Here is a 27683-nt window from a genome sequence, read left to right on the forward strand (position 1 = left end):
CCGCGGGTGGGGTGCCCAGCCGTGGACGCGGCCCACGCATGCTAGTCGTGGGGGCACCTCCCGCTGGGGACCTCTGAGTCCACTCCGGAGCTCTCACCTCACAGTGGCCTATTCGGGCCGGCGCTCCTCTCCCCTGGTCGGGCGCGTCTCCCGCGCGGTCCCCGCGACCGCTTGGGAGGTGTCAGCGGACCTCTCCCCAGGGTGGGTCTCACCGGTTCCCGCTCTGTGTTAGCGCCGCGGGGGACGGGTGTCCGCCGCGGCGTAGAAGGACGACCCTCCCTTCCCAATCTCCTGTGCGGTGGGCCTCGGCTCCGACTTCCGGCTTCGCGCCGCCCAGGCCCTCTGCGGCCCTCCCGCTGCTGGATCTCTGCTCTCCCTGGGTCCTTCGACCCCACTGTTTCGCTCCGTGGGGGCACCAGGGGTTCTCCCTGCTCTTCGGCCTTCTCCTTCGCCTCGGGGAGGTCTTTGGGGGGGCTCAGTCCCGGTTAAGACCTGGCCGTTGGCAGAGCACGGGAATCAGGCAGCCATTGCCTGTGCGCCCCCTGGTGGCCCTCCCTATCCATTTTCATGTGCAATTCTGTCAACATGGTAATAGCATCCATTAAAGTCCCATTCTCACTGTCATGAGATGGTATGAAAGTAAAGCAAGAAGGCCCGACCTTGGCGCAAGCACCTCCTTCCATTGCTGTAATCATGTCAAGGACATACCTGCATACCTGTTCTGGAGGGTCATTAACCTTATTGCCCTCAATAAATCCTTTTATGATATGATATGATATATGATATGATATGATATGGCATTCATAATGCACCCATACCCAATTGTTTCAATGTCCGACAAGGCAAGGGACGGGAACACAGGGAAGACAGAGACAACAATATTACTAGGCCAGGTGACATTGTGTGGCATTCATTGTCTGTAAAAGCCCCCATATGATAATCTTCAGCCATTTGGTATTCACTGCTGCTTGGAGTCCAGGCATGAATATAGATGTTATTATCATAGCAGTCTTGCTGAACAATGTGTACTCATCTGGAATGTCTTCATAAGCCCTTATTGATTTCAATGAGAAATAATTATCTCTTTTCATCCGCTGGAGTGCGAGTGACCTTCTTCTCCTCAAGTGCTCGTCCACATTTGGAAATCCATCAATCTTCAGGTCATTCTGAGGAATCACCAAGGCTGCAACATGGATGAGTACAATGCAACACACTCCTCCCCAGTTCCTGAGCAACTTCATATATGCGCTGGATCCACAGACCCAATATCGATCCATTAGGACAGCAGTCCCTCTCCTCACTCCTGGGACATCTATTAAGTTGTTGCATCCTTTATTCTTGCCAACTCAGACTTTACCTGTGCTTCAAAAACACATTGTCGCATTAATCAATGGGACTACAGCCATTGGTCCTTCTTCATCATCCACCCATGTCAGTTTTTTAGAGTTCTTGGCCCATGACTTTATGCACTCATCATTCACTTTCCGCACCTCGTGCACTGGTTCCTTCCCTAGTAGATGAGATGCACAGGACATCATCCCATCTTCCCATTGTTTGGTCATAATCACTCATCCCTAGATTAACAGCTGTGAGCGCTCCCAGCATCCAGGCATTACAGTTTTTTCAGTTTTGTCAGAGCAATTCATCCTCTTCATTTCTTCAATTATTACTTTGTCACGTCCTGCAGGAGGATACACAAGCATCTTGTCTGTCCATCCAAGCTTTTTTTCCATTTGCTGTGTCTTGATATAATCATCCTGGAAAGTAATGTCTGTCTTGATCGCCATCGCAGGGTTGCCCAGCTCCCTTGGAACTGTCCTCTGGTATTACATGCTGCTAGGTGGCTGAGGTACTTCACATCATATGCTGACATCTCTTTTGAAATTAATGTTCTTACTGTACTGATGGCATAGGGGGTGAGCGATCAGACATAGCAGCTCTCCTCAGATGCTCTCTCCACCTTTTTCATATGTGGTACCACATATTATTCCTCAAGTGAGCTGAATTATCAATATAGGTATTTATCCTGTGGTGATCTTCTTCTGCATCCCTCTGATGTCATTAGACATGCCCAAATAGGTCAAAGAAATGATCATAATTTGTACTTATACTGAGAAAAATCACATGTCGTGTTTTCCATTGAACCATCAGAATGATAAAGACTTCGAAATGTAAGATACATAAAGAACAAGAGAAAGCACATGCATATGTATATCAGGCATAAGAGTCTAGAAAAACATTTTGTGTGCCACGCCATTTCTTATTGAATTGCTAGTCTTCCTGCAACTGGATTTTCTACGCCCTGAATCATTTTTAATATATGTACTCAAATCACATTTGCAGTTGCACATGCTCGATTATTGCAATGAAAAGCCTTCTTATAACTGAACTGTTCTTCGGACCGTGAAGAAAAGTGGGAATATTAACATTGTTGGAAAGGGGGCAGCACCCCCAGGCGCTTTAAAGTAAGGCAAGATGCATTTGAGGCACTGTGATGAGGGACAGTGAGAGGGACGCATTCCCATCCAGCAGGACCCCATGCTAATATAACCAATTATGGTGTAACTATATGGTGTGGCCAAGGTGCGGACGGCATCATTATTTTTGCATAGATACTAATAAACCCAGGTAGAAGAGAAGGCTGGCGCGGCAAATGCAGCATTACATGCACCAGCCCCAAATCCACGAGGTCACAGAAATCTCCAGTCATGCCCGAGCTCCCATGAGGACAGTTTTCACCCCCATCCACCACACTGTTTATTCCTTGTTCTGGAAAGTGTAGCAAAGATGTGTCTTTCACCCAATAGAAATGTGCCCTACAAGGCCGCGATCAGAGACCATCGCCTGGTGTGCATGTTATCTCACATTGGCCAAAGCATGACCCAGCTCATTCCCGAGTGACCATGAGTTATTGCCCATATAACTGACTAAATCATAATATCCCGGAATGCCATGACACCAGGTGCCCATTGAACACCAACCCCAAAGTAGCAAGCCCTGAAATGTTCAAAGAGAATGGACATGGCACATCGTAGAGCGACAATCGCTTGTATTGCGAGGTGCTGGGAGGAATACATTATAGTTCAAAACAAGGGTGGAGACCTTGGAGACGGATGGCATGGAGGGAGTGAGTGAAATGTGTGTGTGAAGGCTAGAGTGCACCCGAACATCCTGTGTGTCCGTCATGATGCCTGCCAAATGCACAGTATGAGTGATAAAACAAGCTGTATAGTAGGAATATAATTCATTTGTTTTTTCGTCCTTCAATGTAAGAAGAAGATGAGCTCTGCAACATCCGCGTGATGGAAGACAGACTGACTGGGCTGGGACCAATAAACTGCCATCCCATATGGATAAAGGCGGTACCTGTATAGGGTCCATCCAATCAGCCGTGCAGGTTTTTACTGTATGCTGTTGTGTCATTATGACGCTGTGTGCCTTTAAAATGTTCTGCTTGTACCTCTTTTTGGCAGGAAGTTCTTAGCAGCAGAGTTCTTTGCTGTTGTTCTCATCTGCGTGTGAGATTAAACTTGTCATGCTTACAAGATCGACTTGGGCCTTTCTTCTCTAGCGCATTGTATTCTCTCTGGTGCGAGCGTTCGGGGGCGTGCCTTCAATTGGTGACCCCAATGTGATCCCAGCGCCCCCCCATACCTTCTCCAGAATGAGCCGTACCCACCTACAGTGACCGGCCCAGAAAAAACATGGATTTTGAGTGGTTTAGCAGGAGCCATTTTAAGATAAGTCCTCTCTGCTCTTTGAAGCAGGGCGCGGCTCTGAGGAGAGGGCAGGCTGGTTTTGGAATCCCGTGACGGAGGAGTTCGGTTGGGCACGCACATGTTAGTAGACTCTTGTAAGCGATAATAATTAAAGGAAAGATGCATGGGGAAGTGTGAAAGGTGGGAGAAGTGGAGAATGAGCTCATCGACGTGACGTGGATGAGGGTAGGGTGTTTCAGTTAACTATTATACTGTAAGGCATTATAAGGTAAGGCAAAGGAGCCCCTCCACGGAAGGGCAGGGAAGGTGGTACCACAGGATATTATATCATTTAAAGGAGGAATATAAAAATAAGCGTAGTGGTCTAGTTTAAGTAGTAGGCCTGGAACAAGTAGTGGTTGCTAGTTTAGTGTATTTGTTTTAATTTATTGTGTTCATGCTTTTTGGGTAAGGAGCAGGCCCTAGAAAGAGCAGTAATTGTGTGCTTTGCGGTCTGGTGTGGTGATGGATGGTCTTGCGAAGTGGTGTGCGTGCAGGGAAGGGTGACAGAGAAGGGTGGGGGTTGAATTTTTTTGTTTTGTTTTTGTGGTTACATTCAAGCGTGGCGCGTTAGAGGGGTTTCGTGAGGGTTTGTAAGAAATAGACGTCACTAGCACGGGGGAGGACAGGGTGGAGACATATCATAAGCAGTGGATTGCAGAGAGAGGAGGAGGAGTATTTTTGAACACATGTCCACATTTCTAGTAGCAAAATAAAAGGGGAAGCAGCTACGGAAGAGAAAAGAGATTCTCGATCTTTGCTGTATGTTTCAAGACGCAGACGATCAAGGGACTGGAGTGTAGGCACAGAGACATAAAGATGGGAAGTGCAGAAAGGGAGTAGGAGAAAGCAGGGTGCCAGTGGGGGTTAGGGGATTGTGGGCCTCATCACAGTTAATTCCTGTGAACTCCTCACAGTTAAACTGGCGACCTCTCACTCAAGCACCTTAACTATCCATCTCATATACAGACCCCCCGGCCCTACTGGAGGGAGATTTCGAGGAGGACATCATCACACTACTTTCAGACAATACTAAACCTTCCTCACAGATTTTAATACTAGGTGACTTCAACCTTGGACTCTCAGACCCTAATGACCACGCAGCTAAATCTCTGGCGGACTCTTTCATCAAATTAAACTTCACACAAAGAACTAGTAAACCTACCCAAGAGAAAGGAAGAACGATTGACTGGCTGGCTGACCACAACTGTGTCACGTCAATCACCTCCATTGAACCCCTCTCATGGACTGACCACTCCCTTATCTCCTTCACTATTGATGTCAACCGACCATGCACTGAAACTAAAATCATTGCGCCTCCTCTTCTCACCAGAAACCAACGCAATATCACGGCTGAGAAGCTGACACCTTTCCTCATCCCAATACTAAACTCAACTATCTCAGAAGACCCTGAAACCGTGATAGACTTATTTAACACCATGACCATGGCCTTTGACTCTATTGCCTGTCTCAAACTCTGGAAGAGCAAGCCTAAAGCTCACCTTCAAACCTGGTTTACCCCACATTTGAAAGCCCTCAGGCTTGAAAAAAGAAAATGGGGAACCATTTGGAAGAATTTGCCGTTTAAAGAAAACAAAGTCAAAGTCACCGAAATCTCCACCTTCTACAAAGCAGAGATCATTCGAACTAGGCAACAAACTTATAATTGACAGGATTCAGAACGCTAGATCCAGTACCGAGGAACTTTTTGGAATCCTCAGGGAATTAGAATCTCCGATAGCCCTGGATGATTCACTCCCTAAAAATAAAGAATGGTGCACAGGAATCCAAAATGCCTTGGCCAACAAAATCAACACACTGCAAAACCAAATTGCCACCAAACGACTTAACATCAGCAGTACTGGGTCCACCCAGAAACTCCAACAAAAAAAACAGCCTCAAAGACTCTCCAAGAATTCAAATTCTCTCAGGTTACCACTCCTGAGGTTGAAAAAATGATAGCCTCCCTGAAACTCTCAAGATGTCAAGGTGAGATCTGACCAGCACAAATTATCAAAGATGCAACCAGAGACCTTGCCCCATTTATGACTAAACTAATCAATGCGTCCTTCAAGACTAACCTCAAAGATGCCTGGGTACTTCCACTATTAAAGAAAGCTTCACTCGACCCTAGCATCCCCACGAACTACAGGCCCATAACAACAGTACCTTTTCTACTTAAAATAATCGATAAAGCGGCATACATCCAAATCCAGACTTACCTTGAGACCCACAACCTTCTTGGACTCAGACAATCTGGCTTTAGGCCTCTTCCCGGAACAGAAACAGCCTTAATTGATTTGAAAACACAAATAGACCAATTGAAAGACAAGAGACAATGCGCACTACTCCTTCTGCTAGACCTCTCCGCCTCTTTCGACTGGGTAGACCACAAAATACTCTGTGAACATCTCTCATTAGCAGCCAACTTTTTACAGGAGGCCGCAACCTTGATCAAGTCCTTCTTAAGTAACAGAATGATGAGAGTCTTCTCTCCTTCTGATGCCGCAGACCCAACCCCCATTACATGTGGAGTGCTGCAAGGGTCCTGCGTCTCCCCAACCCTGTATAATGTCTTTACCAAACCCCTATTTGATAAATTGGATCATCTGGGTGTCATCTATACAAATTACGCTGATGACACCCAGATACTCATTCCGCTTTCTGGCAACTACGACCAAGACATTGCCCTACTAAACAAAATGTACCTCGTCATTCAGGCATGGCTGGCAACCCACAGTCTATGCCAGAATGATGAGAAGACCAAAATTCCTATACTAGGCGCCCCTGCCAACATTAACAAACTTGACTCAAAATACCTATCCTTTATTATAGATGGAAATACCATCAAAACAGCCAAGGAAAATAAAACCTTAGGCTTTTACCTAGACGCAACACTGAACCTTAAGAAACAAGTGAACGCGACGGCATCAGTTACTGCCTATACTTGCAAGCTTATTCATGCCTGCAAAACATACCTTTCCATAGACAGCTCATCACACTAGCGAGAGCTCTAATTCTGTCTAAACTTGACTACTGCAATGCACTGTATGCTGGAGCAAATAAGCACGTATTAAACAAACATCAAACCCTTCAAAATAACGCCTTGAGAACAGCTCTGAGCATCCCTAGGAGAGATCACATCTCCGAAACCAGAAGACAACGCAAATGGCTCTCAATCCAGGACAGAATCTACTATAAACTAGTCTCCCTCTCATACAAATGTCTCAACAATGCTGCACCACAGTACCTGAAAGACAAAATCATTATGAAAACCTTGGTGAGACCCACTAAATCTGCCAATTCCTGTTGTATTGCTACCCCACGCTTAAACCTTAAAAGAGCCGTAGGCACCAGCTTCCCCGTGCAAGCAGCCCTAGCCTGGAATGCTCTCCCACTTAACCTTCGAACTACCCAAACCTTCCACAACTTCAGGTCCAATACTAAACAATGGCTCCTTACGAAGGATCCAACCACTAGAACTCTAAGAGTACCTGAGCACATTATCCAACTGCTCTAATCATTTTGCACTTACTGGCTATACATTATCTTGAGCCCATGTATGTTCATAGTGTATTGCTGTTCTCACTGTTTTGCATGCCACCACAATGTACCTACCCATTGCCCCTGTCTAAGTTGTATATATGTATCCATCTGCCATTTCAATATGATGTATGTATGTATCCACCTTGCCCTCTCATAATGATGTATGTATGTATCCACCTATATTTCAAGTTGACTTGTAAATGCACCCGGATACCTTAGGGTGTAGTGTGCTTTATAAATAAAAAACAAACAAACAAACGGGTCCTTAAATGCAGAGTTAACAGTATTACAGCTGCCTTTAAGGGCTAGCCCTATCACGAGTTGTGTGCTAACTGGTCTGTTTTACCTCCAGCTTTTTTCTGGAGGTGAAAATCCCATTTAGCGCTGAGTATTACCGCCAGCTGTATAGGCACTCGGTACTAGTGCTGAAAATGCCTCATTGGATCCAGTGGACCCAATGAGGAATGGGAATTTACCGTTAACGCACAACCTGTGATCCGGCGGTCATACCACTGGACAAGTGGGCGCTAACGCTATTACAGTTGGGCAGTATTACAGCCGGGATACCGCCAAACTCGTGATGAGGCCCTATATCCCTTGACAACATAGCCATCCGTCCGAAGTACCCGCATCGGCGGGTTAAAGATCTAGGGAGTTCGAGGATAGAATGACAGGATTACTAACGGAATTGAAAAGGCTTCAGTCCTCCCCAGGAACAGGAAGGGATATAAGTGTATTGAGAGAAGGATCAGGAGAGTGGAAGTCAGGGGAAGTGCTGCTTAAGATGGATACGGAAGGTATAAGACATGTAGGTGAAAGATAGGTATAAGACATGTAGGTGAAAGATAGGAGCCGCGGTGAGTGGATTATCTTGGGAGAGGAGAGTACGGTGTTGGGAGAAAATGTGGAGGAAGGGGATGCTGATTTGTTTATTGAGTATCAGGCTGGAGAAGGGAGGGGTGAAGAGGTGGCTGAAAATACCCCCCAAGCAGAAGGTCTATGGGCAGGGGGCAGGTTGAGGAACAGGGCTAGCCGGATGGTGTTGGTAAAGAGAAGAATAATTACGAGGAAGGTCATGGGAAGTAGAGCAAAGATGTAGATGCACCTTATACATATGGGGGAAGGGAGGACACAATATGTGCTCTGGCCCCAAATGGATAAGAATAATTTAATTAAGGCCCTCCCACAGTTCACAGCAAGGTCGAGCAAGTGGATATATGAGTTTGAAAAACAAACGGCAGGGGTTCCCCTTGCAATAAGGGATCTTAAAAGCCTGTTGGTTGCCGTAATTAGGGATCAGGCTGAGGATGGGTGGGTTAAGGCCGGATACCCGGGAGTGACCCTGGGGGACGATGCACATGATGGAGCATCATTTAATGGAGTTAGGGCAATGGTATGGGATGCACTACAGAGGGTCTTCCCGAATACTCCTGATTTGTAGTCTTTGATGCAGTGTACCATGGGGGATGATGAGGATTAAGGAGCGTGATAGGAAAACAGTGCAAAGGCCCCAGGGGGACTGAGCAACATTGGTGGAGACGAAATTGGCAAAGGTGGAAGTTCAGGTGCCTGTGCTGACCCCAGTACAGGTGGAAGGAACAGAGAGTACCGAGGAAGTTGTGAGTGCCTCTATTGCGGCACTCTGGGCCAAAGGAGGACAAGGACATTGGGGCAGGTGCAACAGCAACCCACCCCACAGTGGCAGCAAGGGGGGCCACAGTGAGGAAGAGGGGGATTTTGAGGAGCAAGAGGAGGAGGGTTTGGACCCAGGGGAGGAGGGTTTGGACCCAGGGGAGGTGGGTTTGGGCAGTCCCAATGTTGGAATTGTTTAAGGTAGGGGCATTTTGCAAGGGAATGCAGGAGCAGGTCTGCAGTAGGGTATAATAATGGGCCACTGCAACAGGGCCAAGTGCACCAAGGACCCCAAGGACCCCAAGGACTACTAGGGTACCAGAAACAGGGAAAAGGGTACCAGAAACAGGAGTATCCACGGGAGCAATACCAAACGTATAATCAGCAGCCCCAAGCACCGGACAGACAAGCATGGCACCTGCTGCAACAACAACAGGGCGGTGCTGCTCTACTAAATAGGGTGCTATGGGGGAGCAGCAGTGGTAGGAGGTAACCCGTTTTGGTTGCCTGGAATTAACACATATCATGATTAGGACAGCCCACATAGAGCACTCGCGTGTTCGGTCTTGTCGACGACTGCAAATCCTGAAGAGGAACCGTTGGTGGGGGCGGAGATTGGAAATAAGCAATTCATATTCATGGTGGACTCTGGTGCAAGTAAATCATGGAAGGACATTTTCCACTGTCAGGAAAATATCTTGATGTGCAGTGTTAAGGTGGGAGGGAAGGTACGGGTGCCCTTACTATATTCTGAGACTTCCCCTGTCAATTTACTTGGTAGGGACCTGCTCAGTAAGTTAAACATGAGTATAACCTTCACAGATCATGGAGTAGTCTGTTCTACGCCTGAGATGTGTGCTGCAAGGGCGATGTTCGATAATACACACAATGACAATGGAGGTGGTATTACGTGGGATTCCCGTAGACCTGGAAATGTTTAACTATGGTATTACAGAGCTTTTGATGGCGGTGCCCCCACTGATTTTATTTTTCACCCAGCTGTGTCGCCTGGCAGCAACGATATTGTCGCTGTAACTGCAGGGGTTGTTGGTTTCGGACAGAAGGATTGTCCTATTGGGAATGGATAGGGATGGGTGTGAGTGGCGACCCAGTGCTCTGTGTAGACCCAACAGTGAAACTAAAGGCGGTGGTGGATGACAAACTGTTTGAGAATAACAACAAAGAAGGGGAAATAATACTGGAGATTTGAATTCCATTCTTTTGACTTTCAACAACATCAGTAATGAATACTTCTTCTGGAAAGACATGAACCACATTGGTGCTGTTTATACCCGATGCAGTGCAGGGTATGCTCCTCTCCTCCGGAATGCTTTCTATCAGGAGGGCTGCTCAAAGTCTTTTGGTTTTCAAAAATGTTAGTATCAACAACTTCAGTATGGGCTCTTCTGGGAAAACATGAAGCACATTGGTGCTGTTTGTTGCACCCTTGTGATTGCAAATTAACAAAGAGGGTCCTGGGAGTCCCTCTGCCAGACATTAGTCCTGGTTACAAGAGACTTACCCAGAGTCTTTAGCTCACTATCTTTCACAGAGAAGAAATATCCCAAACATATCAGTCTTTGTCCTGCCCTGGGGCAGTCCAGCACCGAAATGCTAGGCAATTCTCCTCTGAACAAGAGTACCAACAGCATCCCCAGACACGTGTTTCGGTCTGGTTGGACCTCATCAGTAGGGAGGAGCTGTGCCTCTCTAAGAGTAGTGAGCAAGGGGTCCACGTCTGGATTCCCCTAGTAACTTAGGGTGAGACCCAAAGTTACTTAAAAATACAACTTAACAAGGGGGTCCTGGGAGTCCCTCTGCCAGACATTAGTCCTGGTTACAAGAGACTTACCCAGAGTCTTTAGCTCACTATCTTTCACAGAGAAGAAATATCCCAAACATATCAGTCTTTGTCCTGCCCTGGGGCAGTCCAGCACCGAAATGCTAGGCAATTCTCCTCTGAACAAGAGTACCAACAGCATACCCAGACACGTGTTTCGGTCTGTTTGGACCTCATCAGTAGGGAGGAGCTGTGCCTCTCTAAGAGTAGTGAGCAAGGGGTCCACGTCTGGATTCCCCTAGTAACCTAGGGTGAGACCCAAAGTTACTTAAAAATGCAAATTAACAAAGGGGGGTCCTGGGAGTCCCTCTGCCAGACATTAGTCCTGGTTACAAGAGACTTACCCAGAGTCTTTAGCTCACTATCTTTCACAGAGAAGAAATATCCCAAACATATCAGTCTTTGTCCTGCCCTGGGGCAGTCCAGCACCAAAATGCTAGGCAATTCTCCTCTGAACAAGAGTACCAACAGCATCCCCAGACACGTGTTTCGGTCTGGTTGGACCTCATCAGTAGGGAGGAGCTGTGCCTCTCTAAGAGTAGTGAGCAAGGGGTCCACGTCTGGATTCCCCTAGTAACTTAGGGTGAGACCCAAAGTTACTTAAAAATGCAAATTAACAAGGGGGGTCCTGGGAGTCCCTCTGCCAGACATTAGTCCTGGTTACAAGAGACTTACCCAGAGTCTTTCGCTCACTATCTTTCACAGAAAAGAAATATCCCAAACATATCAGTCTTTGTCTTGCCCTGGGGCAGTCGAGCACCGAAATGCTAGGCAATTCTCTTCTGAACAAGAGTACCAACAGCATCCCCAGACACGTGTTTCGGTCTGGTTGGACCTCATCAGTAGGGAGGAGCTGTGCCTCTCTAAGAGTAGTGAGCAAGGGGTCCACGTCTGGATTCCCCTAGTAACTTAGGGTGAGACCCAAAGTTACTTAAAAATGCAAATTAACAAGGGGGGTCCTGGGAGTCCCTCTGCCAGACATTAGTCCTGGTTACAAGAGACTTACCCAGAGTCTTTAGCTCACTATCTTTCACAGAGAAGAAATATCCCAAACATATCAGTCTTTGTCCTGCCCTGGGGCAGTCCAGCACCGAAATGCTGTCTGGCAGAGGGACTCACAGGACCCCCCTTGTTAATTTGCATTTTTAAGTAACTTTGGGTCTCACCCTAAGTTACGAGGGGAATCCAGACATGGAGTCCTTGCTCACTACTCTTAGAGAGGCACAGCTCCTCCCTACTGATGAGGACTCCCAGAACCCCCCTTGTTAATTTGTATATTTAAGTAACTTTGGGTCTCCCCCTAAGTTACTAGGGGAATCCAGACGTGGGCCCCTTGCTCACTATTCTTAGAGAGGCACAGATCCAATCTGCTGATGAGGTCCAACCAGAACGAAACACGTGTCTGGGGTTTCTGTTGGTACTCTTGTTCAGAGGAGAATTGCCTATCATTTCGGTGCTGGACTGCCCCAGGGCAGGACAAAGACTGATATGTTTGGGATATTTTGTTCTCTGTGAAAGATAGTGAGCTAAAGACTCTGGGTAAGTCTCTCATAACCAGGACTAATGTCTGGCAGAGGGACTCCCAGGACCCCCCTTGTTAATTTGCATATTTAAGTAACTTTGGGTCTCCCCCTAAGTTACTAGGGGAATCCAGACGTGGACCCCTTGTGGTACTCTTGTTCAGAGGAGAATTGCCTAGCATTTCGGTGCTGGACTTCCCCAAGGCAGGACAAAGACTGATATGTTTGGGATATTTCTTCTCAGTGAAAGATAGTGAGCTAAAGACTCTGGGTAAGTCTTTCGTAACCAGGACTAATGTCTGGCAGCGGGACTCCCAGGACCCCCTTGTTAATTTACCCTTGTGATTGCTACATTCAATGCAGATTGTACACCTCTCCTCCTGAATGCTTTCTATCTTCTGCCACTCTTGTTTTCCCACTCTAACATCAACCAAATGCTTGTAATGGCCCTTTATCACACTTGTTCTTCTTTGGCTAAGATAATGCTTGTTTGGGTCTTTATCAACTATTGCCTCTTCCTCTCTTTGGCAATAGGGGTTACAATTGGCTTGCTTCTTAATTGCTCTCTCTTGGCAATATTTATTCTTATTAACTTGCGTTAGCTTTGCCCGCTCTTGGTTTTGGCAATGTTGATTGTTGTTAATTTCAATATTGCCCTCTTTTGGCTTTGACAATGGCAGTTTGTATTACCTTCTTTTAATATTGCCCTCTTGGGTATTTTTTCCAATTACTTCGACCTTTGTAATTACAATTATTACCGTCTTGTCTGTTTCCAAGGTTCTTATTCTGCCTTTTTAGCTGCTTTGTATCAGATTGGTATGCAAAGTTATTCTTAGTCTGCCACTTTCGTTTCTTTACATTAGTTTAGATTCAATATTCCCAATAGTGGCCAGCGGGCAATAAGGTAGCGTTCTGGGGTCACACACTACTAGTGAACTCACAGGGTGCTGCATATACGCATCCACTTGCTCCTCTGCCACTACCACGTCTGCTTCCTCGGGTTCGCGCTGCTTCTCTCTGCTCCTTACGGCCCTCGTCGGTTGGGAGACAAGCGTTCCCCGCTCCACAGGCACTCGGGTGCTCGCCTGCCACCGTAGTACAAGTTACTTTGGGGAAGGTTTTTCAGATTAACGCTTCCCTCCACACAACCTCTACATACAAGGCCACCATGGGGAAGGCTTGTTGGAACAACACTTCCCGCCGCGCAAACCCTTCATACAGGGTCATTACGGGTAGAGACGCTCACGAAACTGGCATCTGCTTCACAAACTGCGGTGGCTCCGACGCCTCTGCTTCTCTTCACCTTCTGCTGCCACTGCAGCGTGGAGTCTCTCCAACTTCTCAACTTCCACTTCTCCTAATGCCCTGCACCTGAGGGGGGCATTCATACTCACAGTCCCACTCAGGTGTAGGTCATTAGAATCACCAGACTGCACCTTACAGTTTTGTGCCTCTAAATTTGTCTTCCTCGTCTCTCTACTTTGTGTATTTTGGGACTTGTAGTCCCCAATGTTCAAATTACCTTTTTCTTTCAGAACATTGTTTTTAGATGTACTTACCTCAATTCTATTATTGATTACATTTTAAGGAGGATATTGAAATGGAGTCAATGTTTGGTTTGGAATCAAAGGAGAGTTAGCTTTATCAGAACTTAAGATGGTAATGTTCTGATGCCCACATTTACTGTTGTGCTCTGAGACCCCCAACCGGCCCATAGAGTCAGGGTTTGCTCAGAAGCACTTTAAGACAAGATAGCAGCACCCGTGAGATGGGTGGAGAGGAGATTTTATACTTCAATACCAATCAATAAGGACAACTCAAACGGTTTGGCAAAGGGAGTCCGTTTAATGACAAGTACAAAAAATGGGGAGTTATGAATATCAGCAATGGCACGATCTTCCTTTTCACTTCAACTCCAACAAACTTCATAAAAATTATAGCATTTATACTGAAAACCCGTCATCGTTGACGTGTAAGACTCAAAAGTTGACATGCAATTCTATTGGTTAGGAAAAGGTAAATTTAATATAGGTACTATATCTGTTTATGGTAACGGAGTGAGGGGATTGGGTAAGCACTGTCAGGTGGGCATCTAAGCCCTTCCTTCAAAATGACTACTGCATAAGTCACTAAAAGTATGACGTCCTATTGGTTCTACTAACTATAGGACCCTAGATTATTTGGCCCATTGTGATTGGGTTGGCACCAAACCCATGCATACTTTTCCACTTTGCTTAGCAGCACGCAGAATGGTCGGCCAGGTGCGAGGTGCCCCTTAGTTACCCGGCCTCCCTCCAGTCATTGTTACAATCAATCATCACTTTAGTAGCCATGTGTCAATTATTTCACTGTGGTTGGCCTCGAGACAGTATCTTCTGTCTGGAAAAGTTTTGATATCTTCACCTGGCCTTGTGCCATGCGTAGGTGTGAGCTCTCGCTTCGTCCTGCTCGGCTGGTCATGTGGTTCAGACACCGTGAATTTGCCTCTTCTTCCATCAATGTGTGTATTTGATTCTCGTTTCACCCACCACCTGCCTTCTTCTTCGTATCTCGACCTTTCGGAAGCAGGATATTCTGTTCTTAGTTTCAATTAAATGTAGCTACTGTTCGTCTCTTCTATTGGTATGACCTTGGCTTTCCTGGTTGCCTCTGCTGAGTTTCGTTTCAGCCGTCTCTTCTCGATTTTGCTAAATATGAAGCTTTTCTCGTGTGGCCTTTAGTAACCTCGGTTGATTCTGCTTCTTGTGCAACGTGAAAATACCTTATATATTGTGCTTTGTTTGAGGTAATTTATATATAGTGGCGCTTGCCGCATTATCCCTCTACTAAGCATAGCACATAGCAAGCCGCACTGTTTTCTTAGCTTTCTTGCGATTCCAAGCATATGTACAGGTGTAAAATGGTCAAGCTTAAGCTTACAGCTTAAGCTTCTTTACATTTTGACAACATCCTTTCACTTTAGGTTCACAATATCGTTGTTCATGGCGTTTCGTCTCTTTGCATCATTCTTTGGTCACCATTTCTTCTATATGTGAGTCAGTCCGGGCTCTAGTGACATCACCATTCGTCTTCCATTAAGACCTTTTTAGTTTCTTCAGGGACTGTACTCAGACGATCTTCATTTCGTTTGATTTGTTGATATGGTTTTCTCAATGGATACCTTACTGTCCATGGTTTCCTTGGTATTGGTACTTCAATAGGTGTTGTTCTAATAGGTACTGGGCAGAGCCCTACCGCGTATCTCTGATGGTTTATTTGCCCATCATATGTCACATATCTTGGTGTGAATGTTCCTGGTACTTCAAAATGGGCGATTGGAGTGCAGGCTTTATTTGGAACCTCCTCTACACCGTTCTCTTGTTGGCTACAAGAGTTCTTACCATTATAGATGTAGCAACATTATGAGGGGGAGCTTTATGCCTTATAAATGATTGGTTTGGACAGTTTCCTTGAAGAAGATCTCAAGCTCTTTCCTGAACTGTAGAAATGATGGGGCAAGCCTGTTTGTTCGCAGTTACATGTGTAGCAACGGGTGTCCGGTCATTTGGTCGAAAATAAATGGTCGAATGACCATTTGATTGAATCAAAATGGTCGAAAAAAAAGGTCGAATTTATGTATTTATTTATATATATTTTTTTAGTTTTGGTTGCTTAAAAAATATTTTTTAATAAAGAAAAAGGGAGGATGGGGGGGAACCCCCCCATGAAAAAAAAAAAAATTAAAAAAAATGCGACCTTTTTTTTTCCACCATTTGACATCGATCAAATGGTCATTTACCATTTGGTTTTCGACCAAATGACTGGTAACCGTAGCAACGTTACAAAGGGAAAAGACAAGGTTATCTTATTATCGGTACTTGCGCACTCATGCGGTTTTCTTTTCAACGGGTTATACGGTAATGCATTTACTCTGCAAACACATATAGAAAAAGTCACTTAAAGGGAGGAAAATAAGTGGTTAGTGCAACATTAGCTTAGTTCAAGGCTCAGGTTTATTCGTCTGGAAAGTCTTTTAAGTCCAAAAACACAGCCATAGCTAGACGCAGTTCAGAGAGGGCTTGAAGTCTTGACAAATAGCGAATTATGAAGAGTGCCTGTGGATTTCTTACAGTGTCTAAAGTTATTGAAGCAGCAAGTTAGTAACTAACAAAGGAGACCTTAAAACGGACTTTAGAAGGGGACACAGCAGCGACTTGGATCAGAGGTAAAAAAGGCTTGTCCTGGGCTCCTCTATGTGCACTCCAATCAGGGCCGGTCTTTGCATCAGACAGTGCAGGCGGCTGCCTGAGATGCCAGCCTCTAGGGGGCGCCAGTCTGACTCCAACAACACCATTGTCATCATTTTAAGTACACTTTAACACAGACATGAACATCCCTTTCTTTGCTATGCTCTGGGTGTAGCACAAGCACAGCAATTTATAAACATCAAGTGTTTTCTTTCCAAAATTACGAGTGTAAAATAACCTAAAATAGCTTGTTTTTAATATTAATATTGTGCAACCAATGTAAACACTATAGAGGATTGGGCGTTCGGAATGTAGTATTACACTGTAATACAACAATCTATGTTTTAGAAGTCTATTATTTACACGTTTCAGCCTCACCATCCGTGTTGTCACTGAAATAATTCGATCAACTTGAATATTAGTAAATGTCTGCAGGCTAAAAGGGCACTGCAGAGAAGTGATACAGCACCCACATAGGCTTATATATTTTGTGAATCGCTTCCTGAGCACTCTGCAAACTGTCACAAAGGTGCCCCAGGCCAGGCTTCCTCATGTTGCTGGTGTCTGCTAAGAGACTGTACAGGACACACATAGACACAAAGCTGCACCCATCATTGTGTTGCACCTGGTCACACACCGAAGCGCATGCAGGCACTGGAGAAGCACCAGGTCAGACTTATGAGAGGGTGGGGATAATGGAGGCATGGGGAGGGGATAGGTACCAGTTAGACTGCCCAATCACCCCTGCCACCCCAACTGCCCACCTAGAGTGAATCAAGCAAAGCCCAGGCAAATACCCCTGATCAGCTTCAGTGATACAGATCTGACACCTGGAACCTTAAGCAAAACTCACAAAACCCAATGACCCCCTCTCCTTATCTTACTAAGACATTTCAGACTCCAGCAATCACCCCTCTTCCATTCCTCATGTTAAGTAAGAACACAGCTGTAGAAGGACACAACAGGACACAGACAATAAATGGTGCTGGTGGCTGCACAGTTAACAAATGCCCGGCAATTACTAATGTAAACATGTTTATTGTTAGCACATGCATTTGTATGCATACATGTTTAGGCAATTGAAATCGGATGGGTGTTTGTACTTGCATGTCAGGTGAGTGATTGGAAGAGTAGGGGCAGGAGACCGTTCATTCTCACAGCAGTGCTTAAGTGTGTGGTTTCAGACGTGAAGGAGACAGTTAACTGATTGTAACATTGACTCTGCACTAGAATATTTGCATTAGAATGTGTTAATAAGTTGGATTCCCCCACACAAGTAAGTCCCCCCATATCGTCTCTGAAGTTAGCACCTCACCCAACAATTTGGGGGGCACTAACAATGCTTACCGCCTGGGGTGCAAACTGGCCTAAAACGGCCCTGACTCAAATGCTCTGGAGCGACTTCTTGGAATCAGGTAAGCAATATCTTTTTCACCACAGTACCTTTGGTTTGAAGAACGTTTTTTTGTTGGCTTTTTCGCGATGTGGCAGCTCTGGACCTGACCTCTGGATTCCTTGGTGGTCTGGTGACAAAAGGCAGGACAATGGACGGTGTCTCTTAGCAGCAGTCTCGAGGGAGGACCTGTAGCACGACTTTCAGCAACTTCTTGGTTCACTCTGCGGTTCTGGCACCGTTCAGCAGCACCAACAAATGACACGGATCACCCAGCCAACCTTCTTCGCTCTCTGAAGTGTCCTTACGGGTTCAGCAAAGATTTTGATGTATTCGGCCTTTCCACGATGATGAACTCGAAATGGGCAGCAGTTCTCCTGGTTTTTGGTTTTTGTAGCTTCGGAGATGGCTTGTTTCAAAGTTCGTCTTGGGACGTGTTGTTCAAACCAGCCAAAGGGAAGGAGTCGTCCTCTTCGGAGCTCCTCTGTCACATAAAAAAATGGGTCAGAGGAGTGAAGGTGGTTGCTTCACGGTCATGCAAAGGGTCTGCAGGCATCACTGGTCATCTTATTCGGTTACTTCTGTTTCCTGTGGGTGACTTGCTTACATTTCAGAAGCCGCACCGTTTATACAGTTCCAGCAGACACTCCTCTGCAATCTCTCTCAGCATTTTGCAGAAAGAGGAATTTGGCTGTCCAATCAGGACAGCCAGACCCCCTGTGAGAGCTGGACCTATTCAGGCAGACTAGGCAGGTATATCTACTGGTTACGGCCAAAGGTAAAACACACACACAGACCCCCCCCTCCCAGAATGGTAGAAGAAGGGCTAACAAAGAACAGCCACGCTAGTAATGGCACAAAAAGAAGGGAGGCCCCATGCTGGTACTTGGGTTCCCCATTGTACTCTACCAAATCTATGGACATAGGCCTACGGTATAAAAAATACAAAACAGTTGGTATAACACGTCCACTGCCACCAGCCATAACTAGGTGATTGTCTATGTGACAAAAAAAGACACAGGAGCAGAGAGAAGGGGGATACTAAGTATCCCTTTGGCACACCACTGAAGTTGGTGTGTGCCAAGCTCTCAACTATAGAGTTTTTCTATCCTTAGTTACTTGAGGATATAAAAATAATCTTAAAGGAGGACCCTGAGGGTCCCCAGCAACACTGCCCATAAGTAGCTGAGTGCTGCAGTAGTAAAACTCAGATGCCTTAAGACATATGGAGCAGGCAGATTCCATAGTACAAGTAGGTCACAAAGAACAGAGTTCCAAAAGACAGAGCCCACAAGAATGAATGAGTAGAAAAAGGCTCCACTCCTTCAGGATTTAAAGAAAAAGGTCCAGACGTCCAGCAAAAAGTGCTGGGGGTCTCACTAGGAGAGAGGATGAAGCATACACATGATACATCTCCCTAACAATGATGTTATAGAAATGCCCAGTCCTTAAATGTTCATCAATGGTCTGCTTTTGTTTCTACAGATCCCACCACCCCAAAGAACGTGGGAAGTAATGGGGAGACGGGCCCAAGATGAATCTGAGACCCCAGAATAAACCTTCACGGAGGAAGCCTCTCTTCCTCGTCACAGTACCTTGTGTGCCTTAGAAGGTGAAGTGATGGAGTCTCTAAGTTTTACTTGATGATGTCCCACGAGGATGGACCCCCCGCACCCCATGAATAAGAAGTCAATGTGTCGTTGCAGTGGAGCAGGAGATGGGATCCAAGTAGTGTCGAAAAGCCAGCAGTGAAGGTATGTTGTGGTGGTCTCCTTGGCCGGGTTGTTACACCGGTTGTGGATGTCCCACAAAGATGAAATTCACTGTGGAACTCGACAATGCTTGGGAAGTGACGGTAAATGCGACACAAGTAGGTGTTGGGTTTTGTTATCTCGCTGTTGGCCACAGATCGGCTCTTTGGTGATGCAGCCGCAGCACGGATGACAGGATGACTTCTGGCAACTTGGACTGAAGCACTGGACTGCTCTGCAGGCCACCACCAAGGTTGGACCCTCAGGAATCATTTTTTGCTTCAGAATGAAATGAAACCCAACGGCGGGCACTTCTCTTGCGGCAGCGACACTGAAATTCCGCAGCCATGGAAAAGTGGACAGGAGTACAGACCAGTATGCCCCCTCTTTAGGGCGATACACAAAAGTCTGTCTTTCTTATGGTCACGGACAGTCTCCAGACACAGGGCGACATTGGTGGACTTCCTGGGATCAAGATGTCCAGCCACTCTTCTTTTGGACCCAGGAAGATACCTCTGCAGGACGGCAGGTACTCAGGACTGGCGCTCAGGACACTTCAGGTGAAGAACAGCAGTTGTACAGTGTCCCCTCGAAGCTACGGGAAGAGGTTGCTTGTGTAGAGATGGGCCCAATTTGGTACACTAGTAAAAACAATACTCAATAATGGAGTACTCAGAGTGCATGGTAAAACTGTTACGCTCACCTGGTTCCCACAGGGGCGTCGATCGGACCCGGACAGCTGCGGTCTCCACCAACGTGATGCGTAGTGAAGAGATGACAGTCTGGACTGGCCCGCCTAATCTTGTCTGCTGGACTCGTAGAAGTATTCTCCTGCAAGTGGAGAAAGGGATTTAGCCACCCGTGGACTTTAATGATGCCCCCCCAACTGTTCTCGTTCTCCCCACTTATCACCTCCGATATCCCCTCTTGGTAACCTCACCTTATGTTTTTAAATGATGAGGTCTCTATCCTGCATGGCATGCAGGGGCGCATAGATACCAGTTACTTCACTGGTTTCAAGGTACTGGAGGAGTTCCGGAGGAATATTGACTCCAGTGTCTATAAAGTTCAAAGAGTTCAATATGTCCGATGTTCACTCTTGTTCCATTCCCTCGTTAGGTTGCAGCTGGGTCCAAAAGAATATTGCCTGGAGGCAGCTGATGGCGTTCAGGTAAGAGTCTGTATTACCAAACACTGTCCGGTAAAAGTTGCTTGAGTTTAACTTGCTGTTTTCTCATTCTTTATAGGTGCGGCATAGAAAGATGCAGTGAATTAAAGGATAATACCTCCGGTGGTAAAGCAGGTAAGCCTATGGTGGCAAAGAGATTTTCTTTGTCGGTTTTCTCGGCTCACCTTGTTATTCCTTTTGTTTTCCCTCCAGGTGCTGGGTTTCGACGAAGAAAATGATGGAGGCAGCGCCGAGTTGAAAGATGCGGTGGACCGGTGAGTATAACGCGGCGCTACTGCTGGCAAAGCGACGCGTGCTGAAATAATGTCCTTTCCAGGCTCGGAGATGTGCTGGGTCCGGAATCAGGTAAGGAATCAAATAATGTCCGTGATCTAACCTCTTCTCCTTTCTTTTCCTTTTGTCTAGGAGCTCTGGATTTGAGGTGGGCGTGGCAGAAGACTGGATGCTGACTTGCAGACACGGTGAGCGTTACGCTGCTGGATGCAGAATAACACGAAGCATGAGCTCCTGTTCGGGCGTGGTTTAAATAGCCTGCAAAGTAGTCCCAGGTAAGAAGTTCCCCAGAACCACACCAGAGTAAAAAATAGTCCCTGTAATAAAATAGTCCCATCCAGGCCTCACGTTGGATTGGACTCATTTGCAGCATGGTCTGCATAAGGTAAGTAAAGTCTATGAGCCTGGCGCCTATGGCGCCAGGACTGATATCTATGATGATCCTCGCGCCTAAGGCGCCAGGACTGAATCCAAACAGCCCCCAGCCGGGGCTGTTGGGGTTTTAATGAGTATCTGAATGACTGCTCCCGGGGCTGATGGACTCGATCCGGATGCCCGGGGGTAGGCACCATGACAAAAACCAAGCTTTATTTGAAACACAGAATCTTGGCTGAGACAGCATACAAGGATCTCTCGACATTATAATGAGTGTGAGCAGATTCTATACTAAAAATACGTAAGCAATGATGACATACAAGTGGATACAATTCCTGAGTGTTAGGATTGGTTAATAATCTTAAGATATATACATAGATTACATAGGTGTTAACTTCCTCATTGGCTTATACATATTTGATGGCTCTTCCTGAGCCCAACCTATCATAGATAACAGTTTTACTACATCATTACATTGGCCACTAATAGGCTGGCATTATTCATCATGGGTGGTGTGGCAAGAGGGATTTCTATTGGTTGGCACTTTACTCACCAACCTTGGATACTTTGACGAGACGTCAAAATATGAGAGACAGATAGGGTAGGGGGAAAGAGAAGTCCATGGTCTGAACTAATTCCAATTAGAACTACTCCCCATCATTCCAAGGCCATGTGGCCTATCTGTTCCTTTGTATTTGGCCTTGTGTATCATCTTGTGTCTCTGTGTTTGCTATGGAGTTCAGCAGGTGTCTTATCTGTACTTGGCTCTGTAACAGTACAGTTTGATATTAAGTAAATAAGACTCTGAGCCAATGAGTGGTTTGTATGGATTACCAAGAGAACCCAATTCTTTTATTCATATATGCTTTCTTCTTTTTAGGATTATTGGTAAAGGATACATCTTTTCTTTGTCTCTCCAGGCTTTCAGTAGCAGGATGTCAGCCAAAATACTTCCAGGTAAGGATTAATCTAGTTCGTTAATGTCTTTTCTCTTTTCTCCCTGGTATTTCTTCTTCTTTTCTCTCCCTTTACTTTAAACAGTCTCTAAAGGCGCTTCACCTTTTCCCCTGATATTTTCTCTCTATTCCTATCTTCAAGTCTCAACTTGGTATTCCACTCTGTTCTACTATTTCTTCTGGTCTTCCTGTTCTTAAACTAATCTGGGTGGTGCTTGTGTGCTTATCCAAGTTGATTCTTTCCTAGCAATCTTCTTTCAGTTTCCCCATATAGATTATTTACCACACTACTTGTTGCTTTTTCTGGGGACAAACACTTTCTTTAATGTCTCTTCCTGTTCCCCTCGTGAAGGTTGTCCCCTTTTTCCAGTAACACTTCACTTTAAAACTTAAATTACTGCAAATTAGTCCATAGCGCAACGGCGCATGTGTATACACTTCACACGGCGATAACGATCGCCTTTCCCCAAGATAAACTTCCCTATTTGTGAGCGCAACAGTGTCAGTTTCATAAAGGTCTATCAGGCGACATCGATCGCCTGCTTCGGTTCACACCTCTGCTCCTCCAAGTGCAACGGCGCTCTTATAATCCTCCCGATGTCAGTTTCCGAAAGTCTATCAGGCGACAACGATCGCCGGCTTCACTTCACACATCTACTCCTCCAAGCGCAATGGCGCTGTTATAATTCTCCCATCATAACAAGTGGCGACACAATCGCCTTAGTTAAAGGTCTCAGCACAGCTTCACTCGTCAGAGTTTACTTTTTATGTTCAAACGCTGACGATAAGGATCGCCTCATTCTTGAATTAGTCGCATTTTCTTACTGCCGTCGTGGTGCGACAACGGACGTCTCGTCCTTCCGCCCCTCTTCAGGTACGAGCGCAACGGTGCCAGTAACACGGATCTTCATTCATGGTAACTTTGCCAAGATGCTCCTGTGAAACTCCTTCTCTACAACTCATCAGTATAAATATCTTGACAGCAGAGATCTGTCAAAACCTTGTTATCTTTTTTCTAATATGCCCAGCTGCAACGGTTTTCTTCGCCTTCCTCCGTTTCATGAATCTCCTAGCAACAGAAAGACAAAGCTTAGGTCGTTAGAAGAGAGTACCTACTGCAGGGCTCTCTGTGGGTATAAACACTAAAAAGGGACTGTATGAATATTGTGGTCAGTCATAATCCCAAATTCAGAATCCCGAAAAAAAAAATCTCGAATAAAAAAGGCCGGAAAAAAAATATCGAATTTTGATTTATTTCTTTTTGGCTCTAGTTATATAATTAAAATAAGTAAAAAAAAGTCATAAAAAAAAATTCGATATTTTTTTTTCGCCCTTTTTTATTCGAGATTTTTTTTTTTGGGATTTCTAAATTCGGGATTATGACTATAAACCGTATTAATATATGAGGCTTTCCATATGTTTCAATATGATTTAGTTGCAGATGTAATCACCCACTTTGTCACAGGCTCATAATGAATAACCAGTGTTCTTCTTTCCTTGATAAGGTTTTGGGGACCACTTGAGACACCCTTCATCTATACGCGATAGATTCTTCTAGCATACTGATCTCATGCACCTGGACATCAATGGTTGGATCTACGCTTATTGAATCTTAATTAGCTTGGGAATATACTGCTTAACGTTCTGGGAACTTGTTATCTCGCCCCTGCATTCTTCACATCCACTACTCCAGTGATGGGCAACCTTTTTGGCGTGGTGTGTCAAAAATCGGCAAAAGATCGAGCATAACTCGCGTGGTGTGTCACTTCGACAAAAAACATAATTTTGCGCAATTTATAGTAGTTTAAACTACAAAAATGTATAATTGCAATATATAATTGTATTTAATAAACCAAAAACAAATTATTTAACATACCTGCTTAGTAACTTCTTTGTTCATCAGTCGATTTCGTATGTTGCCCTTGATATTATTGAACTTATTTGGGGTGCCGTGAACCAGGGCTGTGGAGTCGGCTGCTTCCAGCTCCACGTCCTCATCAACATGCCACTCCAGCCCGCCCCTGCTATGAATATTCCTAGTTACGTGAGGGCGAAGATTATGAATATTCAGCCCTGCCGTGAACTGAGATAAGTGAGGGGGAGGGCAAATTCTTTAACTAACCTGCCTATTAGTGACTTTTTTGTTGCTGAATTTCATTGGCTAAATCTTCAATTGAAGGTTGGTATTTTGTACACTTCAGGCCCAAGCAAGCGCTAGTAACCTCATCTGTCAATCTGTTTCTTTTGTTGGTTTTGATATTATTAAATGCTGAGAATAAGGTCTCACAAAAGTACGTAGAAGGAAAAATTGTGAGTAAAGCTGTTGCTATATTTGTCAGGGTGCTAAAAGTGTCTGGTAGTCTGTTCCAGGCACTCCAAATTTCCTGTTCGTAGTGGCACTCATCTTTATTCTCCAAGCGGCCCCTTTCCAGATTCTCAAGCTTTGACCTCAAGTCGACAAACACCTGAGCCCAGATGCTGTCTTGAAATTCTGCAAGCTGCATCTCCAAATCATCTATTTGCATCCATTGGAAACCATTTAATTCCAAACTATTGTAGACTACTACATCAGGATACTTAATTATTTTCATGGTCTGTTCTAGGCTTCTAAATTGACTAAATCTATCAGTAAACTGGTCAAGTAACGAGTCTAAAACATGCTGGTACTTCATATGCAAGAGTTCCACTTCATTTCGTACAGCTGCACTGGCCTTCTCAAAATGCTTTTGTACTCGAGGAAAATACTTATACGTTTTAGTTTCTACATCTCGCTTGAAAATTTTTACTTTACTTTCAAAAGCTTTTATGTATCCAAACATAACATCAATACTTTTGCCAAAACCTTGTAACTTTAAGTTCAGTTCATTAACATGAACAGAGAGATCTGTAAAAAACATCAGGGTGTTGACCCACTTATCATCATTGAGCTGAGGAAAGTTTCTCAGACCCTTCTCTTCAAGAAATATCTTAATTTCTTCAAAGCACTCCACAAAGCGCTCAAGAACCTTGCCTCGGCTCAGCCATCTTACATTATTGTACATCAGCAGTCCACTGTAGGTGGAATCAACCTCCTGTAAAAGTGCTGAAAATTCTCGTTTGTGAAGGGGGCGAGCAGCTATTAAATTAACTATTTTTGTAACAACTGACATTAAGTCATTTAAGTCAGTGAATCCTGCCTTGGCACATAAAGCCTCCTGATGGATAATACAATGAAAAGGCACAATCGGATGTCCAATAGCATCTGTAAACAATTTCACAAATCCAATTTTTTTCCCCACCATGTTTGGGGCACCATCTGTCGTCACTGACACAACTTTAGATATATCAATGCTTAGGTCGCAGAATGTTTGCATAACAACCTTACATATTTCGCTTCCTGATGTACTTGTTGGCACTGATACTAACTTTATCAACTCTTCTCTCATTGTGTGACCATCAGAATATCGACCAATAATGGCCAACTGAGCATGCGATGTGACATCAGTAGTTTCATCAAGAGAGATGGAAAAATATTTACAATTCCTTATGTCTCTCTTTAATTGATGTTGTACGTTTGTGTTCAGTCTCATTATTCGGTCTTTTATGATGTTTCTACTGAGTGGTAACTCAGATATTCTCTTAATAATTGCATCTTTATTCTGCATATCGTGAAATAGAACTGGCGCACATCTTAGGAGAGTTTCTTTAATAAATTCTCCCTCATTAAGCGCTTTTGCATGCTGAGCTATGGAGTGAGCAATGCTCAAACTTGCAGAGTTTAAATTTGTAGAGCCTTTTATAAATTTAAGGATGGAGTTAGATTGGCTCTTATAAAGGTGTAGCTTCATGGAAATGTATTCCCTCCTTTCATCCTCACTTTTTTCCAAGAGCTGGGAATGATTAGTTTCAAAATGTCTATTTATATTCCACGTTCTGCTTACTACCGTTTCAGTACATAGAACGCAAAATGATCTGCCATTTTTTTCTATAATGCCATACATCTCGCTCCATGTCTCTTGAAAGGGTCGGCCACTGGTACTACCACTCCCTTTACTTAACCTTTGTTTTTTATTTTTTGGGTGCTCCATCAGTCGGCCAGTGACAGCAGATAGAATTATAGATAGCTTGTTAGGCTAGTTAACCCCTAATTGGCTAACACAACCTCCCCCTCACTTATCTCAGTTATTGTGGGCAATTACAAGTCCATGGCACCCCAATAGTTGTTGCTAATGGCGCTCACAGTTCCCCCCGGCACTCCGCTGTTCCCTGCTGTGGTGCGGTCGTAACCGGAAGTCCCAGGAGTAGACTCTCTGTGCCGGAGTTCAGGCCTACAGACAAAAGGGGTTGAAACTTTTATTACTACATGACTACAACTCCCAGCATGCCTGTATACAGCCTACGGCTCTGCAGCTACGCCAAATCTAAAACTCCCAGCATGTTGCACTTGACTATATATAGGGGGACCTTTTCTTACAAGTGTAAATTGCAATCAGGGGAGTGCCAGCATTAGATGCGGTTGGGTCCCCTGCATGCAACTGTAAACATCTGCAAGGAGTGTGAAATTAAAGAGTAAAAGTAGGCACAATCCCCTTCACTCGTCACTTTTAAGCTCCGTTTTGCAAAAACAGTAAACGCAGCTTGAAAATGATGCTTTGCAGGCGACTTTTATTAACAGATTCCTATGGAATCCGCCTGCTCATTAGCATGTGCAAATGTAAAACGGATTCTAAAGGAATCCAATGGTTTTATGCCTGCATGAAAATATCATGCAGGCCTAAATAAAACTGGGTGCTCATCCAAGACGGGGGGGGGGGGGAGGGAGTAAAGCAGGAATGCAAAACTCCCTCTGTGCCCCTGCAACGCATTGGAAGGGCAAGAAAATGAGCTGAAGGTCCAAATGGAAGCGTGAAAGCAATGCCGCCTGCTTTTGGGTTTTCATTTTGCAAAAACCACTCAGTGTGAAATCACACCATAATATGTAAGCTACAAGTTACAGGGGGGGGGCAGAAGGGAGATGGTCGTGCAGCCTGGCTCCCCTCTGGTGCCCAGTGCACCCGACAGCCTCCCGCGGGCGCCGTATTGGCCACCCCCCTGGCACCAAAAGCTGCCTCTGCTACTGGCCACAACTGTACACTCATTTAGCCAGGCAACCCGGTGTAGCATGAATCCGTCTTTCCAAGTCTCCAGTGAGCTAAAGACTTGGTTGAGACTCTCCCAGGGGCCATCCACCCAAGACCAGGTCAAT

General features: G+C 45.2%; 1 protein-coding gene across 1 annotated transcript; it reads right to left on the bottom strand.

Moving 5' to 3' along the window:
* Positions 1 to 24588: 24588 nt before the first annotated feature.
* Positions 24589 to 26103, bottom strand: LOC138452798 (general transcription factor II-I repeat domain-containing protein 2A-like). The gene has a single exon (XM_069605142.1). It carries the CDS (start codon positions 26101 to 26103, stop codon positions 24589 to 24591), a length of 1515 nt encoding a protein of 504 aa, XP_069461243.1.
* Between the last annotated feature and the right edge of the window lie 1580 nt (positions 26104 to 27683).

Source organism: Ambystoma mexicanum, chromosome 4p (assembly GCF_040938575.1).
Source record: "Ambystoma mexicanum isolate Mex_15411 chromosome 4p, UKY_AmexF1_1, whole genome shotgun sequence".
Taxonomy (NCBI): Eukaryota; Metazoa; Chordata; class Amphibia; order Caudata; family Ambystomatidae; genus Ambystoma; species Ambystoma mexicanum.

Excerpts from the sequence above, each read along its gene's own strand:
- LOC138452798 (XM_069605142.1), bottom strand. The coding sequence starts at position 26,103 with ATGCAGAATAAAGATGCAATTATTAAGAGAATATCTGAGTTACCACTC.